Raw genomic sequence first — 19285 nt, forward strand, 5'->3', positions numbered from 1 at the left:
CAGCCTCCAGTTTATAGTCTTACTGGCTCCTCCACTGTCAACATAGGCGGTCCCAAACTACGTCAGGTGGTGTAAGATACTCCCCCACTCCCTAATTATAAGAACCGGATATCTTCCTTTGTTTGGGGGATTTTCTCTGAAGACTTTCTTCTTGGGACGTCCCTTATTATACCATCCTGTCCATGATGGTTCTCTCTTAACTGTTCTTAAGGAAGCTCTCCAGGTTCTAAGTGAGAGCTCTTTTCCTTCCGCGGCGGCTCTGTTTTGTTTCTGGTACACTGTGCTGCAGCCCTTGTCATGCTCCTCCACTAAGAGGTCCTCATGGTGAGGCCCTTCCTCTATTAGCGTCTTTCCTAGAGGGTAATGATGTGTTAGGTCCTTCCACAAACCAGCCAGCCTGCTGTTCCGCCTTTTGCTTAGCAGTCCTGGGCCACATTTTCTAAAAAATTAAAAATAGGAAAGTATGAAGTAGAAAGGGGTTGAGAACTTACTAAGTGGTTTGCGTTGTACTTGAAACTGTAGACTATCACAACGTTAAAGTCTGTGTACAGTGCCGAGTGGTGGCGGCACACACCTTTAATACCAGCACTCGGGAGGCAGAAGCAGGCAGATTTCTGAGTTCCAGGCCAGCATGATCTACAGAGTGAGTTCCACAAGTCTACACAGAGAAACTCCAAAAAATAGAAAGGGGGGAAAAAGCCTTTATCTAATTTTTGCACCTGTAGCCTTTCAGATGAAGTGAACCCTAATAAAATGAAGAAACTGTTTTCAGAAGCTCTTGTTTCCACTCAGGAATCTAAAAGAAGTTTTAGCATGAGCTGTGTAATAGGGTGGCTGCAGAGAGTTGTGCACACAACATCTTGGGAAGGCGGAAGGAGGGGTTTGGGACGTTTTCATCCTGAAAAACCATAAGAATTTAAAGAGGTCCATGTGTTTAAACTGAACATACAGTACACGCATGAATGAAAGCATCTATATTACCTGGTAGTGTGTACAATTGTGACTATATGCCATTTTAACAAGACTATTTTAACTTATTTATTTATACTTTTGAGACAGAGTCTTGCTATGGAGCCCAGGCTGTCCTTTCACTCATGGTAATCCTCCTGCCTTAACCTCTTGCGCGTTGGGATTATACATGTATGCCACCGTACCTGGTTTAAATTGACTTTCCTAAGAGCCAAAGAGTACGTCCCTTCAAAATGTAAAGCTTGGTGCAGGATACAGAGACTTATGATTTGAACAAGGCAAGAAAGAGAAAGTATAATTGCAGCACTTGGGAAGTGGGGGTGGGATACTCAGACTCAAGGTCATCCTCCCCCTGCACTAGGGCTTCCGAATGAGCCTGGGCTAGGGCTCCATCTCAAAGAAAACAAAAGAGAAAGGAGAAATGGGGAGAAAGCAAAGCACTGTCCTGGAAGAGGAGTGGGGAGCCTGGCAGTGGTGGTGGTGCACGCCTTTAAACCCAGCTCTCGGGAGGCAGAGGCAGGCGGATCTCTGTGAGTTCGAGACCAGCCTGGTCTACAAGAGCTAGTTCCAGGACAGGCTCCAAAGCCACAGAGAAACCCTGTCTTGAAAAACAAACAAAGTGGGAGAGAGAGCTGTGATGTCACTTGTTCATTTTTGCTTGTGACTCTATTTACTGTCCTGTAAAAAAAAAGGAAACACATAGAAAGATAGTTACTTCTGAAGTTGTTAGATATTAGGTGCTAGTGCCTCTGGGGAAGACTCAGAACTTCAGTAAGTGTTCTGTCATCAGCTTGGACTTCCATTTATTTTCTTCCTCAAATCTGAATGACGGCATTGTGGGATGAGCTCAACTAGTGATGGAGAAAATACGTTTCCTATAAATTAGCTCTGTAACACAAATAACAAAAACCCAGAGACAGATATAGGGTTAAAGGTCAGAGAAGCAGAACAGTCAGCCACCAGAGATACTTACCACTACCAATGCTCGGACTACCTAGATGGTGCTGTCTTCACCAAACCTCAGATGCTGCGTTCAGGTGAGTTCCTGTCTCTTCCCCTTTATATTCCCCTCTCGGCCCAACCATATCACTCCTGTCTCTACCTTTCTAGTGCTGGGATTAAAGGTATGTGACTCCCAAATACTGGGATTAAAGGTGTGAGCCACTACCACTTGGATCTGTCTCTGGATCAATCTTGTGTAGCCCAGGGTAGCCTCGAACTCACAGAGATCCGTTTGCCTCTGTCACCCAAATCCTGGTATTAAAGGTGTGAGCCACCACTGCTTGTCCTCTAGTGCTTAGCTTTGCACCCCGATCTTCAGAAAAGCTTTGTTTATTAAAGTACAAATAATAATAATAATATCACAAATATCCCTTGCAGACATTTGTTTTTTTCCTGTTCTCAGTTGCATCCTGAACCATCATCAAGAGAGGACCATATGGAAGGATGGGCACGGTTTTCTGACAGCTTCTGGAAAGGGAGGCACCCCCTAGTGGCAACGGAGTGGGGCAGAGACAATAGCTTCACTCTGTCACCTGCAGCAGCCAGAGCTCTCATCAGAGACCTCTACTTTCACACTTCTCGGACTTAAAAGGGTTTGTAAACATCTTAGAGGCTGTATCTAATCAATGTCATATGAATGAGTAACAGGATTCCGTGTACCTTACGGTGCACACATTTCTATGATCCAAATCATAAATTGCTGATTTCTGTCCACATACATCGTACTGTTTTTCGCCTCAGTTAGAATCTGAAGACTGGGAATCGGAGCCAAAATAGTATGTTTTAGACCTAGCAGCCAACGGGAATCAAACCAGAACGCAAGTAAAAGAGAAAGTGAAGACGCCTGAGCAGCGAGGCACGGGAAACGGTGTCCAATTAGAGTCAGGGGGCGGAGCGCCGCCGCGCGGTAGTGCGCATGCTCGGCGCCCGGCCGGCGATTGGCTGTGTGAACGCGGGAGACTTGAGCCGGTCGGCGGAGGGCGTCGTGACCCGCGGGGCGCTCGCGGTTTCCGTCGCTGTGCGGTAGGTGTCTGCCGCGGGGGCCCGGGAAGGCGCGCGCGGGGCCTGGTGCCGGATGGCGCCGGTCCTGGAGGCAAGGCGGGAGCCTCCGCGCTGGCTGGGGTGGAGCGGAGGGCGGGCCCCGCGGGGAGGCCGGTCACCCGTGCCCCTGTCCCCGGGGACCGCCCTGGGCCCGAGAAGGCGCGTCCAGGCAGGTGACAGTCTGAGGACATAGAACCACCCAGCGCCCACCTTAGGCGATTTTTCTTACCCACTGGTTCTTTCTAGCCCCGCCCCCAACACCCCCCCCCCAATTAATTAATTTGTAGGCAGGTGGACTGGAGTCCCAAAGTTTAAGGGGAATTTACAGTATAAAGTGGAAATCTTATTTCCTAATGTAGCTAGAAACCGAAAAGCTGAAACAGCGAGGGAGGTATGTTGCTAGCTGGTGGTGTTTAATTCATTTTCCTGCATCCTAGAGTTTACACACACCCTCAGTGAAGTCCAGAGGAAGGCGCAGATTCTGGTTAGGATCCTGCAGGCAGAACCACATCCTCCTGTCTCTCCTGCGGTGGGACCTTGGTCGTCCCTACTCTGACAGGACTTTGTGGATCACACAGACAGCGGTAATTATAGGTAGTAGTAATATTACAGAAAGTGTTGAGAACTTACTGTGAGTCGTTTTATTCTAAATTCTTGAGTTGTTTAATCTCATAGTCGTGTGCTCAAGTGTGGTTAAGGCACGTGAGGAAGCAGATTGAAGTTAACTGCAGAATCATGTGCTGGGAAGGCCATTCTTCCCAGCCATTTATATGCAGGCATTCGCCTTCAAAGATGTGTTCTTAATCCCTGCACTGCATTGTCCACTAATTAAGGCCACATGGTGTGGTTCAGGTGTCAGCCTGGTTTTGCCTTTTCCCTGGGAGAACTGAAGCCGGTGCAAGTCACATGGCTCATACATCACAGCATTTCAGTGGCCAAGTAGCTTTATTCCTAGGGCCTGTGAAAAAGGTCTCAACAAAACTCACTTACAAACCAGCTAGAGCTTGACAGGAGATGGGGAAGATACCAAGTTCAAAGCCAGCCTGGGATACAGAGAGCCTGTGTCTCAGAAAACAAGGCAGTGAACGGATTTCTGTAGTTTCCTTGCCACACATCAGCACATTAGATTAGCAAACCATCAGCTTCATGATTTGCTTTAAGATTGTGCTAGTAGAGATGGTTACATCTGAAGAAACCAGAGCATGAGCACCACCCACCTTTTAAACCCTTAACAGCTTTTTTTTTTTTTTTTTTTTTTTTTTTTTTTTTAAGATTTATTTATTATGTATACAGTATTCTGTCTGTATGCTTGCTGGCCAGAAGAGGGCACCAGATCTCATTAAAGATGGCTGTAAACCACCATGTGGTTGCTGGGAATTGAACTCAGAACCTCTGGAAGAGCAGTCAGTGCTCTTAACCGCTGAGCCATCTCTCCAGCCCCCCCTTAACAGCTTACATAAGTAGTTATGTATTCAAATTTAACATGGATGAAATTGTGGTGGTTTATATAAAAATGGGCCCCATAAGCTCAGATATTTGAATACCTGGTTCCCAGTCAGTGAAACTACTTGGGAACTAGGTATGGCCTAGGTGGGAGAGGTATGTCACTGGGAGTGGGGTTTGAGGTTTCAAAAGCCAGCACTATTGCTTTGTCTCTCTGCCTGTGGTTGTGGATCAAGTAAATCTCATGGTCCATAATGGTCCATAACTTTAATCCCAGTATTTCAGCTGTCAAAGCAATGATGGACTGATTTTTTTCTTGAATTTATAAAATAATGTCTGAAAATCGGTGGCATTTTAGATTGAACAAAATATGGCACATTTAAAGAGTGGTAGTTTATTATAAAAATAACATCTTCGTTGTGGGAATTTGAAGTACACAGAAAAGAACTCATGGGGGTGGGGAGATGACTCAGTTAAGAACACTGGCTACTCTTCCAGAAGACCCAGGTTCAGTTCCCAGCACCCACATGGCAGCTCACAACTGTCTAACTCCAGTTACAGGGGATCTGACACCTTCACACCAATGCGCATAAATAAGCTTAAATAAATTATTACGAAAACCTAGCTGGGCCGAGGTGGTGCACGCCTTTAATCCCAGCACTAGGGAGGCAGAAACAGGCGGATCTCTGTGAATTTGAGGCTAACCTGTCTACAGAGTGAGTTCTACGATAGGCTCCAAAGCTACAGAGAAACCCTGTCTCAAAAAACAAAACAAACTAAAAAGGAAACTCTCAGAATAAAAATCGCTATTCTGACATGCAGAGGAAATTATTGTTAATGTCATAGAACGTGTTTTGCTAGTATTTTGAAATTTGTTCATATTTCTTAAAAATCTATTTACACTTATTTATGAGTGTGTGTCTGTGTGTCTGGGTATGCATGTGCCATGATGCACATGTGAAAATTAGAGGACAGCTTGTGGGAGTTGGCTCTCCTTCCTCAACATGTGTGGATTCCAGGAATTGGTCATCAGGTGTCTTGGTAAGTGCCTTGACCTACTGAGTTGTCTTGCCAGTCCAATGATTCATTTTATGTGTACCTTAAATAGGCCCTTATATAGGCCCAAAGAAAACAATTTGAAAGTCGTGATTTTACACTTGTTATATTGTTATATTGTGTGGATATGTATGACTGTGTGTGTGTGTGTGTGTGTGTGTGTGTGTGTACTATGATACGCATAGCTTTGATTGCCTTGTAACTCTTTGTAGACCAGTCTGGCCCTGAACTCACAGAGATCCACCTGCCTCTGCCTCCTAAGTGCTGGAATACTGGGATTAAAGTTATGGACCATTATGGACCGTGAGATTTACTTGATCCACAACCACAGGCAGAGAGACAAAGCAATAGTGCTGGCTTTTGAAACCTCAAACCCTACTCCCAGTGACACACCTCCCCCACCTAGGCCATACCTAGTTCCCAAGTAGTTTCACTGACTGGGGACCAGGTATTCAAATATCTGAGCCTATGGGGCCCATTTTTATATAAACCACCGCAAGAATGGTGACGAAAGCAAACATTGTTGGTATTACCATGTGTTTAATGAATTAATGGGATCTTAAAGTGTAACATTCTTGATACGTATATGTGGATAACTTTTTCTTTAGATTTTTACTTTTAAATTAGAGCAGATATTATAGCATTATCTAAATTGACATGCTCAAGCTGACACAATTCAATCTAAACCTTGAAATTCTTTTTAGTAGCTCTTAGCTACTGAAAGTTTCAGTATCTACTCCCCCCCTCCCCCCCCCCCCCCGTGTGTGTGGGAGGGCAGAAGTTGATGCTGAGATGTCTTTCTAAATCACGTATCCACCTTGTTGTTTGAGATAGTCGTTCTCTCAGTAGTCGTGGAGTTTTGGCTGGAGCTGCTAATAGTGAGCTCTGCGATGCAGCGCTCTCGGCCTGCTGCCTCTACGGTGTCGTTCACGTGGGTGCTGCTTCCCAGCTCGGGGCCTCAGGTCGCACACAGCCACTGCATTCACTGAACGAACCATCTCCGCAACTCCAAGTTTTTTACGTCTTATTCTCTTTATTGAAAGATGATTTTTAGTTTGTGTGTATGATTGTTTGCCTCCATGTATGCATGTGTACCAACCATACACTTGGTGCCTCCAGAGGCCAGAAGAGGGTGTCAGATCTTTTGGGACTGGAATTATGGCAGTTGTTCTAATCACACTCATGGATGGTTTCTATTTGGGTATTTTTCAGGTGAGTATTGCTGAAGATGAGACGATCTGCAGCACCAAGTCAGGTGCAGGCAAATTCCTTTAAAAAACCAAAATTCATACCTCCAGGAAGAAGTAATACAAGTCTGAATAAAGAGACCACAGAGATGGGTCCAGATGTAAAATCATTTCAGGTAAATAAAAGGGAATCAATATGAAGTAAATATTAAGAAATATATATTTTGATTTATTTATATATAATATATTATTTGCATATTTACACATACATATGTGTTGTATGTATGTGAGTGTGTGTGTGTATAGCCTAAAACTAGTTCTGGTGACTCGTGCCTGTAATCCAAGCACTTGGAAGGCTGAGGTAGGAGTTTAGGCTTCATAATTTGTTCAGGCCAGCCTGGTCTGTGTAGTGAAACTGTCTCATAATCAATCAAATAAATAAAAGAAAAAGAAAACCCACAACAGAAAGTAAAACCTTGTTGCCTATTAAACTTTGAGTGTCTTCTGACACACTCTTCCAGAATCTTAGAAATAATAGTATGGCCTTGGTTAGTAGTGTAGGTGGCCGAGCTGGAGGACTGCAGGTGGCAGCCGAGCTTCAGGAGACTGCCCCCTAGGAAGCTAGGCAGTGATGGTGAATCAGTCTCTCCCTCTTCCCCCCTCTCCCATCTCAGATAGGCAAGGCCCTGAGGGCTTCGGCTGTGCCGTGTTTGCTGCTGCCATTTTTCTCTGGCATCTGGCATGGTGTGAATGGGTGTGGGGATCCCCACTGCCTCTCATGTAGTATGGTTATCTCATGGAAATATCCCATCCTACTGGGCATTTTTACCTGTGGATTATTATGAAAATGATTTCTTCCTAGGCTGTGCTGTTAACTGAAGCAATGATTTTATACAATAGCGTTAGTTTAAATAGAACTTTGATGTAAGGTTTTTAACAAATGTAGTGAAGGATTATGATAGAGGTTAGTTTAGTGGGAAAATTAATACAGGTAAGGTAAGATATAGTGTTGTTCCCACTCCCGATAAAGCAAGGGCTGCAGAGGATAGAAAATAGGAATCAAGAAGTGTCACACAGCTAGGACTTATGAGTTTGTTTTTAGAAATCATGTAGACTGGTTTAAGTTAATGATTAAGAAAAACACTTGCCCATCAAAATCCCAGCGAAATTCTTCAAAGACCTCGAAAGAACGATACTCAACTTCATTCAGAAAAGCAAAATATCCAGGATAGCCAAAACAATCCTGGGCAGTAAAAGAACTTCTGGAACCATCACAGTCCCTGTCTTCAAACTCTACTACAGAGCTACAGTACTGAAAACAGCCTAGTACTGGCATAAGAACAGACAGGAGGACCAATATACCCAAATAGAAGACCCGGATATCAAGCCACACATCTTTGAACACCTGATCTTTGATAAAGAAGCAAAAAAAATATCAAAAAAGAAGCAAAAAATATCAAATTGAAAAAAGAAAGTATATTTAACAAGTGGTGCTGTCATAACTGGATATCAACATGTAGAAAAATGAAAATAGACCCATATCTATCTCCATGCACAAAACTCAAGTCCAAATGGATCAAAGACCTCAACATAAAACTAGCCACACTGAACCTTATAGAAGAGAAAGAGGGAAGTACACTTGAACGGATTGGCACAGGGAACCACTTCCTAAATATAACCCCAGCAGCACAGACACTGAGAGAAACAATAAATGGGACCTCCTGAAACTGAAAAGCTTCTGTAAAGCAAAGGACACGGTCAAGAAGACAAAATGACAGCCTACAGAATGGGAAAAGATCTTCACTAACCCCACATCAGACAGAGGTCTAATCTCCAAAATATTCAAAGAACTCAAGAAATTGGACACCAAAAGATCACATAATCCAATTAAAAAAAATGGAGTACAGACCTAAACAGAGAATTCTCAGCAGAGTTATCTAAAATGGCTGAAGGACACTTAAGGAAATGTTCATCATCCTTAGTCATCAGAGAAATGCAAATCAAAACGACTCTGAGATTCCATCTTACACCTGCAAGAATGGCCAAGATCAAAAACACTGATGACAACTTATGCTGGAGAGGTTGTGGGGAAAAGGGAACACTCCTGCATTGCTGGTGGGAATGCAAGCTGGTACAACCCCTTTGGATGTCAGTGTGGTGATTTCTCAAGAAAATTGGGAAACAACCTTCCTCAAGATCCAGTAATACAACTTTTGGGTATATATCCAAAGGATGCTCAATTGTGCCACAAGGACATGTGCTCAGCTGTGTTCATAGCAGCATTGTTTGTCATAGCCAGAACCTGGAAACAACTTAAATGCCCCTCCATTGAAGAATGGATGAGGAAAATGTGGTATATTTACACAATGGAGACTACACAGCAGAAACAAATAATGACAGCTTGAATTTTGCAGGAAAATGGATGGAAGAAGAAAACATTATTTTGAGTGAGGTAACCCAGACACAGAAAGACAAATTATCACATGTTCAGTCTGCATGTATGCCTGCTTGCCAGAAGAGAGCACCAGATCTCATACATGGTTGTGAGCCACCATGTGGTTGCTGGGAATTGAACTCAGGACCTCTGGAAGAGCAGCCAGTGCTCTTAACCTCTGAGCCATCTCTCCAGCCCCCAGGATAATCTCTTTTAAAGTCTGTTAACGCAGCTCTGAGCCCCCTTTGCCACATAAGATGGCAACATATCTATAGATTTTGGGGCAGTAAACCGTGTCTTTGAGAATATTATTTTACCAACACTTAATATTCTGTTGTTTTTATTAATTATGTTTTATACATTTCATTCATTAGTTAAGGAGTATTTGGTTTGTTTCAACTTCCCCTTGAAGGTACTGGTTTTTAAACCCAAGGTTTTGTGTTTTGTAGGCAAGTGCTCTATCACTGAGCCCTTGATTGTTTGAGACAGTATGGGTTTGAATTGCTGTGTAGCTCAGGTTGGCCTTGAACTTGTTATTTATCCTAGGCTGGCTTCCAACTTGAGAAGCTAGGATCTGGAAGAGCAGTCTCCCCTCCCTGCCCAGTACCTGTTGCTAATGCAGATATGTGGAAACTGGCTGCTTGCTTTAAATTTGGAGCCTGTTATGTAAACATGTGGGGACTTATATTTAATCCATGTATAAAATCTGTTTTTTTAAGGGTGCTAAACAGTCACAAGATGATCCAGGTGTGTGTAGTTCAAATCTTCGGCCCACGGAGGACAGCACTAGGGCAATGGGCCACGGGACTAGAGTAGACCCACTTCATACAGGTAAGACCATGGCTTTACTGTGTTTATACTTAAACGTCACATCACAGTGCTCTAGAAATGATGATTCAAGAATGGATGTTAGGGGCTGGAGAGATGGCTCAGTGGTTAAGAGCACTGCCTGCTCTTTCAAAGGTCCTGAGTTCAATTCCCAGCAACCACATGGTGGCTCACAACCATCTGTAATAAGATCTGGTGCCCTCTTCTGGCCTGCAGGCATACATACAGACAGAATATTGTATATATAATAAATATTTTTAAAAAATGGATGTTAATCTGATAATTGTTCATGTAATATCACTAGATTTTTTGCTTCAGATTATCTGTTGTTAAAGTTTATCTTTAGAAGTTAAATTTATACCATTTATCTAGAAGACTGTAGCTTGGTGGTTAGAGTGTTTTCCCTGCATGGCAAGGCCCTGGGTTTGAGCCCCAGCACTTGCTAAGTAAGCAATCAGACAGCCCCAAAACATAATTGAAATCTTATATTTTGTAATAGGTGTATGTCTAAGACTATTTACAGAAAATTGATCAGATACAGTCCCAAATACCTATTAGTTATGTTTAAAATTCTGTAGTAAATATGTTGATACTAAGATTGAGAAGATAAACTTGAAATAAATAAATTGGGACTTTATTGGAGTCTGTGGTAAGGTCTGCGGAAGGCCCAGCCTTCTGCAGGTCACAGAGACTGAAAACCAGATGCAGAGTCTGTGAGAAAAACAGACTTTTTTCTAAGGGATAAAAACTTTCTTCTTTTTACCGTTCTTTCTATTCCTTGATCTACTCTATTCTTTTCCTGTTCGGTTCTTCTACCATGTTTCCCTTCTTCCCTGTTGGTGGAGACCGTTTGTTTGTTCCCAGCCGCCCAGACCCAAAGTAGTCACACAGAAACTGTATCAGTTAAAACACTGCTTGGCCAATCACTTAGGCGTATTGCTAGCTAGCTCTAATATCTTAATCTGTACTTCACCACAAGGTCATGGCAAGGTTTCAACAGGCTCCAGCAGGCGTCTTTCTTCTTGGCAGCTACATGGCATCTCCTCGACTCCGCCTGCTCTCTTTACATCTGTTTGGATCAAAAGCAGCTTCTTTATTAACCAATGGCAATAAAACACATTTACAGCATACAGAGGGGAATCCTACATCACCATTTGTAGGGGGGGGGGCTGCTTGTTCATTTCTGACTGCCCAGACCCGAAATAATCACACAGAAAACATATTAATTGCAATACTATTTGGCCTATAGCTTAAGTGTATTTCTAGCTAGCTATTACATTAATCCATTTTTATTATTTTTTATTTTTTTTAGAAGATTTTTTTAAAAAGATTTATTTATTATGTATACAACATTCTGCCTCTATGTATGCCCACACGCCAGAGGAGGGCGCCAGATCTCAGTACAGATGGTTGTGAGCCACCATGTGGTTGCTGGGAATTGAACTCACGACCTCTGGAAGAGCAGGCAGTGCTCTTAACCATTGAGCCATCTCTCCAGCCCCAGTTTTTTAAAATATTTATTTATTTATTTATTTATTTATTATGTATACAATATTCTGTCTGTGTGTATGCCTGCATGCCAGAAGAGAGCACCAAACCACATTACAGATGGTTGTGAGCTACCATGTGGTTGCTGGGAATTGAACTCAGGACCTTTGGAAGAGCAGGAAATGCTCTTAAACTCTGAGCCATCTCTCCAGCCCCCAGCCCCACTTTCTTGTTCTTATTTCTATCCTCTGAAGCCCCCGCCTTATCAAGAGCGGGCTCAACACTATACCCTACGTTTACCTATATTAATTATTCCACTAAACTAACTTCCTGCATAATTCTTTACTATATTTGTTAAAAATCCTTAATGATCAAAATTCTATTTAAATTAACATTATTGTATAAAATCATTACTTCAGTTAGACGGTATGGCTTATGAGGAAGCCATCTTCAAAATAGTCCATAAGTAAAAATGCCCAGTAGGAGGGGGTAATTCCAATAGATAATCACACTACATAATTCCAATAGGTAATTACATTACAGGCAGTGCCGCGCACCGCGGCCCCCGTCTGCGCTCTATTAGCACCATGTAGGCTTGCAGTCAATGGTCAACAGGTGAAAATCCCATCCTCTGATCCTCTAAGCTAGGCACAGCTTCTAGTAACTTTTAATTAGAAGGTTCTAGGACTCATTAGTCCCAACATCTCCTCCCTAAATTTTTTATAAAACAGAAGACCCTGTCTTAGGTCATCTCAGAAGAGTAAACCCTTACCCCTCTTTGGGAGGCCCTCTTCTGTAGAAGTTGCCTGTCTATGTAGGAGTCTTCATAGTTTGTGTAGTATTTGCAACCAAAGCTAGAGTACGTTTGAGTTACTGGCCAACAGGCTCAGAAGGAGTTGCTAAGTGACCATATGCTGCATTAACTGGCAGTGGTATGATGGCTGGTACCCAAACCAACAAGGCAGCACTGGAGTGGTCATCCCCAGCAGTTGCTCAGGCCACAGTTTTGCTCTGCCGCAGACTCTTGGCGTGCAGAGCCTGGAACTGCCACTGCCTTCTCCTTGCCCCGCTGCTGCGTTCTCGGGCAGCCCAGTGGGGTCTGTGCTCCAGCTTGTCTCAGTTCCAGCACTTGTTGCATTTGCTGATACTCCTGGCACTGCTGTGACATCCCCAGGCTAGGCACCGACTGGGCTGAGGCAATGTGCCTTCCACCACAGCCACCTAGCAAAGCTCTGCTCCAGCTGCCTTCGTTCTGGGTCCAAACCGGTGCATGGAGTGGAGCAGAACTCAGGAAAGCAGGCTTACTGCTCTGAAACCACTGAAGGGGCCCCACTTAATCTTTTAGGGAATTTAAGCATTGTCAAACTGTCTGGCTACTTCCTGCTGAGCGGGGACGCTGCATTCTTAGGGGTATTTACTGCAACATTTCAGGGGTCTCGGTGATTCAAACCACATGAATCTCGAATAAATCCTCAGGTTCTCATCTGTGGCGACAAAAGCAGAACCTCTTTTCCAAAACATCAAATCCTTAGGCCCATATTTTAAAGTCAAAATACCTTTCTTAGCAGTTCCTAGAATCAAATGTCTTTCTCCAGTCCAGAACACAAAAGACAACACAATCAACATATCATACATCTGTACACATTTATCTTTTTGAGCTGTATACATTCTATCTTTTGGAGGCCATCAATTCACCCTTCTGCCTCCTGTTTCAGAGGGTGTACCATCTTAATTCCCCGGGGACAACCCTGTCCGCTTACCCCTCTTTCTCCGTTGGACTTCGACTTGCTGCCTGCATGAGCGAAGGACGTCAGGATTAACACATACCCCAATCCACCCTCACCTTCCGAGGACGACCTCTCAGCGTTCCCTAGTTCCCGATATCTCGGTGGGGACCTCTAATTGCCGCACACCACGGCCCTGGTCTGTGCTCTATGCACTAGACCCCAGTTCGCGAGCTTCGGGCAGGGCTGGAGGTTGAGAATACACACGCAGAGACAGACCGACACGCAGACCTTCAAACACTGATACCAAAGCCCCTCTTTATTTGCACCGTGTAGGCTTAAATACACTGCAGTCAATGGCCAACAAGTGAAAATCCCATCCTCTGATCCTCTAAGCTAGGCACAGCTTCTAGTAACTTTAATTAGAAGGCTCTAGGAGGGAAGAGCAGCTGAAGGCCAGGACTCATTAGTCCCAACAAGGCAGTGGGATCCCTCACACCCGTTCACACCATGCCAGACACCGGAGAAAATGGCAGCGACAAACATGTAAAGGCACAGCAGTGGCAAGGGATAGTCTGGGCCGAAGCCCTGGGGGCCTTGCCTTTCCAGTACTCATTCATAAGAGCCTTACATCCTCTGCAATGACCACTGGCAAAGGCCAAATCAGATTTGAATTATTAATGCAGGAAAACAAACATTTAACCTATGTTCATCTCCATTGTTGAGTTGAGTTACAAAAATTATGGTTCCTTTGTATCTGCTAGAGATTCGGTAACTTAAAAAACGTGAGGTGGTCCCAGAGTTTATTCAGCCTGAGAAAGGTGTGATTTTATTCATGCTTCTTTGAATGGACAGGTTGTGGGAGTTGGCCTCACCTCTAGTGCTGCTGAATACTAGCTGTGTAATCAGCCTTTTTGTGAATTCATTTCTTGTAGGTAGAGAAAGGAATTCTGTATTTCCCTGGTTAGCCATCCTATGGCCCCTTATGCACTTTTGTAACTTTCTAAAAGAATTATTGTCAGGATGAGGGCGAGGGAGACTTCTGGAGCTGGTGTCAATTTAGGAGGCTCCATAGGCACAGGTCTGGGCTTGTCAGTGTGGCTGCAGCCTCTTTGATTTGCTCTCCTTTCCCTACTTCCCTCCCAGACACCTTCCCCCGCCTTTTGTCCCAGGCTTTCTCTTTCACTGTCAGGCTTAGGGTAGACGTGCTTGGTTATTTTTGTTTGTTTTTGTTTTTTGTTTCTCTCTCTCTCTCTCTCTCTCTGTCTCTCTCTCTCTCATGCCATGGTAGCTGATCTCTTCATCTGAGAATGATGTTCTTACTATGGGATATAATATAATCTGTTACTAATTTGCGATTTGTGTTCTACACATAATTTGTCATTCTCTTCAATACTAAGTATGAGAAGGATTTACCAGTGAAGATAAATTGAAGAGTGAGTTAATTCATTTAGCCCTTAGTCCCTTCTCTCATGTAGTTAATTCAGTGGACTGGGCAGCCTGTTCCAACCATCTGATACTCCCCTGCCTCTCACCCAGAGAGATCAAACTGGAGAAAGGATTGCTCTCAGAAATGTTTTGTTGTCTGGTGGATTGCTGCAGAGACTTACCATAGAAAAGCATGGAGATGAGGTTGAACTTGCTTGTTTGGCATCCTTTTAGTTCTAGATCTAATTCATTCTGGAGGAGGATGGAATTCTGTATATTTCGGTTAAAATATGTCTCCACATTACCTTTTTGTTTTGAAAATTTCCCCTGTGTAAAGAAGTTGAAAGTAGTTCACCTAGCATTCTGAGGTCAACGTTGATAACATTATTATAATATTATTGTCTCATTTACAGTTTTCTCTCCTTCCATGCCCTGAGTGTTAGGAGTTGAACCTATGGGCTTAGGAGTGTCATATATATGTATGTATATGTATATATATGTGTGTGTGTGTATAAACACATATACATACATACACATCAAGTTCTGTTCCTTTAGAGAACCCTGACTAATATAAGGGTGAAGTCTAAATTTCATGAAGGAAATTTGGAAAGATGTGCTGTTTTCTGTCGTTGACACCCATGACCAAAGTCTTTGGCTTCTGAGTACTTAGAAAAGTCAGTTGGGCAAGTTGAGGCCGCTGGATGTGATAGCCTGTGTGCTTTGGTACTACTGAGCGACAGCTTCAGAAGCTCAGCAAGAATCATATTGTAAGGAATGTTATGTGAGTTGTGAATGGAGGCAAGACAGTATATGAGAGTAAAGACATTTGGTGTGGCGAGCAGGAGCAGCATTTTGAGGTCTGGTAGAGGACTAGAGAAGATTTTTGTTTTCCTTTTGTAAAGAGATGGAATATAGCTCACCAGCAGAACATTGGCCTACCATGTGCAGGGTCCTGAGTTCAAGTCCCAGCCTCACACACACACCAAAACAAACCAAACCTAAAAACAAATGAATAAATAAATAAAAGAAAAGTAATGGAAGATGAGAAGTATTGAGGTAATGAAGAGTAGAGGATTTTAAAATTATTATTTGGGTTTTTAGGTTATTAAAATATTTTGATTCATGTTTATAATGTGTAATGATGAAAATCAGAGTAGTTAACATTTTTTTGCTCTTTAAACATTAAAAAATTAATTAATTAAATTTCTATTTATTTATTTATTTATTTTGGTTTTTTTTTTTTTTTTTTTTTTTTTTGGTTTTTCGAGACAGGGTTTCTCTGTGGCTTTGGAGCCTGTCCTGGAACTAGCTCTTGTAGACCAGGCTGGTCTCGAACTCACAGAGATCCGCCTGCCTCTGCCTCCCGAGTGCTGGGATTAAAGGCGTGCGCCACCACCGCCCGGCTATTTTGGTTTTTCGAGACAGGGTTTCCCTGTAGTTTCTAGAGCCTGTCCTGGAACTAGCTCTTGTAGACCAGGCTGGCCTTGAACTCAGAGATCCGCCTGCCTCTGCCTCCCGAGTGCTGGGATTAAAGGCGTGCGCCACCACCGCCCGGCTTAATTAAATTTTTTTTGAGGCAGAGTCTCACATAGCTTACTTAGCCTCCTATTGTTTTGTATACTCATCTTTTTCTGCTGTGATTATAGGAGTGTGCCATCATGGGTCTGGCTAAAATATCTCTGTGTGTGAGTGTATGTGTGTGCATTTGTATGTGAGTCTGTGTGGGCATGTGGAAGCAAGAAGACAACCTCAGCTGTAGCTTGTCCAGCACTATTTACTTTCTCTTTTTTTCAAGATTTATTTTTATCTATTATCTATACAGTATTTTGTCTGCATGTATGCCTGCAGGCCAGAAGAGGGTACCAGAACTCACTCCAGATAGCTGTGAACTTTCATGTGGTTGTTGGGAACTGAACTCAGGACCTCTGGAAGAACAGTCAGTACTCATAACCTCTGAGTCATCTCTCCAGCCCCCTTCTTTCTTACTTTGAGATAGAGTTTTATTGACTGGAGATTGCCAGAAAGGCTAGACTAGCTGGCCAGCAAGCTCCAAGAATCTGCTTGTCTCCACCTCTCTTGCATTAGGATTATAAACACATTCCACCATGCCTGACTTTTTTCTACACGGATTCTAGACACTGAACTCACGTCCTGTGGTGCCTATAAGACAAACACTCTCCCAACTGAGCTATCAACCCAGCGCTAACATTTTTTGTTAATGCATACATATTTATGAGGTACAGCATGGTCCTCCAGTGCATGTTTGCTGTGTGTCTTCATCAAAGCAGGATAATTACACTTTAGCCCCTTGTCACTCCTCTTTGCTCCACCTTCCTGTGTAATGAGGGTTATGAACTCAGTGCCGCCTCGTTATGCCCAAGCTTCGCTGTCAGCTTGACTGGATTAGAGATACCCAGGAGACGTATGTCTGTGAGTGAGCTTCCTGTTTAAGTCAGGAGGGAACACCAGACCTGAGTGGACTGCACAGTCTGTGGCTTGGGGTCCTGGACTAAATACGAAGGGAGAGAGACAGCAGAATGCCGGTGTTCCCCTTCCTTTGCTGTGGAACCTACCTCTAACACCCCCTTACCCTGTCCCCCCCCCCCCTCCAGTCACGTGTTTGGCCCTAGCCAGTCCCCCTGTGTCGCAGAGCAGGGGGACGGACACATGTGAAGTTTGGTGCTGTTGTCCAGTCAGTCTCAGCCCTTTCCTTCATGAGAGGGAAGGGTTAAACATACCCTTTGTGATATATTGTGGTAAAGTCTCGGTGGGGAAACTAGAGAAGTGTTTTTACATATCTCAAGATGTATACATTCCTAGAGATGTTAGAAGTTTTATTTTCTAAATGAATGGTATTTATAAATATATATGTACGTGCTAAGTCTTTTGGACGATTGTAAGTTGCAGTCTTACCAAATGAGATTTTCTGTTCAAAAGAATGGGAAAGTGCTGAGCTGTCTCCTATTGGAGGGAAGGCTTGTTGAACATGGAGGGGTCTTTGTCAGACCTGTTAGTATTATATTTATAATATTGTGGTTAGCATTTTGAGTACAGCAAAATATTATCAAATTAATGTGATTTTTTTTATTGCTTTTGATGTATTTTTGTGATAGACATAACAAAATTCACCATTTTAACCATTTTAAAGTACACAATTCAGTGGCATTTAACAAATACAGTGATGTACAACCATCATTTCTTTCTTTTTTTTTTTTTTTTTTTTTTTGGTTTTTTCGAGACAGGGTTTCCTGTAGTTTCTAGAGCCTGTCCTGGAACTAGCTCTTGTAGACCAGGCTGGCCTTGAACTCAGAGAACCGCCTGCCTCTGCCTCCCGAGTGCTGGGATTAAAGGCGTGCGCTACCACCACCCGGCTACAACCATCATTTCTATGTAGCTTCACAGCATTTTATATTTTATCTATTTTCTCTCTTAAATAGGATTTGGATATTCTGGATATGACAGAAAATAGGGCTGGAGCTGGGTGGTCGTGGCACTCGGGAGGCAGAAGCAGGCGGATCTCTATGAGGACAGCCTGGTCTACAGAGCAAGTTCCAGGACAGCTAGGGCTACACTGAAAACCATGTATTGAGAAACCAAAAGAAAGAAAAAGAAAATAGGGCTGGTGAGATGGCTTAGCCAGTAAAGATGCCACCCAAGTCTGTCACCTGAGTTCAGGCCTCAGAACCCACATAAAGCTGGAAGGAGACAACCAGCGCACAGGGATATCCTTTGACCTCTGCACAGGCCCTGTGGCACATGTGCTCACATACAGTGAATGTTAGTATGTATAAATAAGACTTAGGGGCTGGCTGCTCTTCCAGAGGTCCTGAGTTCAATTCCCAGCAACCACATGGTGTCTCTTCCTCCCTCCCTCCCTCCCTCTCTCCCTCCCTCCCTCCCTCCCTCACTCTCTCCCTCCCTCCCTCCTTTTGAGACAGGTTTCTGGCCTCGAACTCACAGAGATCCATCTGCTTCTGCCTCTTGAATGCTGGGGTTAAAGGCGTGCACCACCATCACCCAGCTCAGTTTCATAAAGTTTTTAAAGTAACAGCAAAGAATGCCGTAAATCACGGAGCTTTAAAAATACATTGGTAGAAATATTAAGTAGGTAGCAGAACAAAGAAATTTCACTGTAGGCCTCATGTTATCTGATGATTCTTAGCCTTTTGATTGGTAAAAAGTATGCTTTTGTGAAGTTTTTCTGTTAGTCTCAGGATGTTAGGCCCTACACTGAGGGGGTTAAAGACAGCCCATGGCGCCGGGCATGGTGGCACCTTTAATCTTAGTGCTCTGGAGCAGAGACAGGCTGGTCCCTGTGACTCTGAGGTAAGCCTGGCCTACATAGTGAGTTCCAGGACAGCCAGGACTATATAGAAAGACCCACTCTCAAAAAACAAAAAACAAAAACAAACAAAAATAATCCAAAACAAAACAAAGAGTAAAATCCTAACCAATGCTGAAGCCAGACCCTGCATCCTGGAGCTCTAGCAGCCTTGCAGGAGCTTCCTTTGGAAGATGCAGCTTTTCCCAGGAGTGCTCGCTCAACCCACTGCTCAACCCAGTGGTGCCAGAGGTGGAACCCAGAGTGGGAGGCAAGCACTCTGCCCCTGAGCTGTTTCCTCGGCCCTAGATATTTGCTCTGTAGCAAAGTATGGCCTCGTCTTCACTGTGCAGCCGAGGCTGGT

The 19285-nt window shown here is 43.6% G+C and overlaps 1 protein-coding gene across 1 annotated transcript in view; it reads left to right on the plus strand.

The window, feature by feature from the left end:
- Positions 1 to 2903: 2903 nt before the first annotated feature.
- Rad54b (RAD54 homolog B) overlaps positions 2904 to 19285 on the plus strand; it is a 71547-nt gene continuing 55165 nt past the window's right edge. Inside the window, exons 1-3 of the mRNA XM_038348303.1 lie at positions 2904 to 2994; positions 6724 to 6874; positions 9852 to 9963. Of these exons, the coding sequence (XP_038204231.1) occupies positions 6740 to 6874; positions 9852 to 9963 (247 nt within the window). The 5' untranslated portion in view covers positions 2904 to 2994; positions 6724 to 6739. The remainder of the gene's footprint in view (positions 2995 to 6723; positions 6875 to 9851; positions 9964 to 19285) is intronic.

Source organism: Arvicola amphibius, chromosome 11 (assembly GCF_903992535.2).
Source record: "Arvicola amphibius chromosome 11, mArvAmp1.2, whole genome shotgun sequence".
Taxonomy (NCBI): Eukaryota; Metazoa; Chordata; class Mammalia; order Rodentia; family Cricetidae; genus Arvicola; species Arvicola amphibius.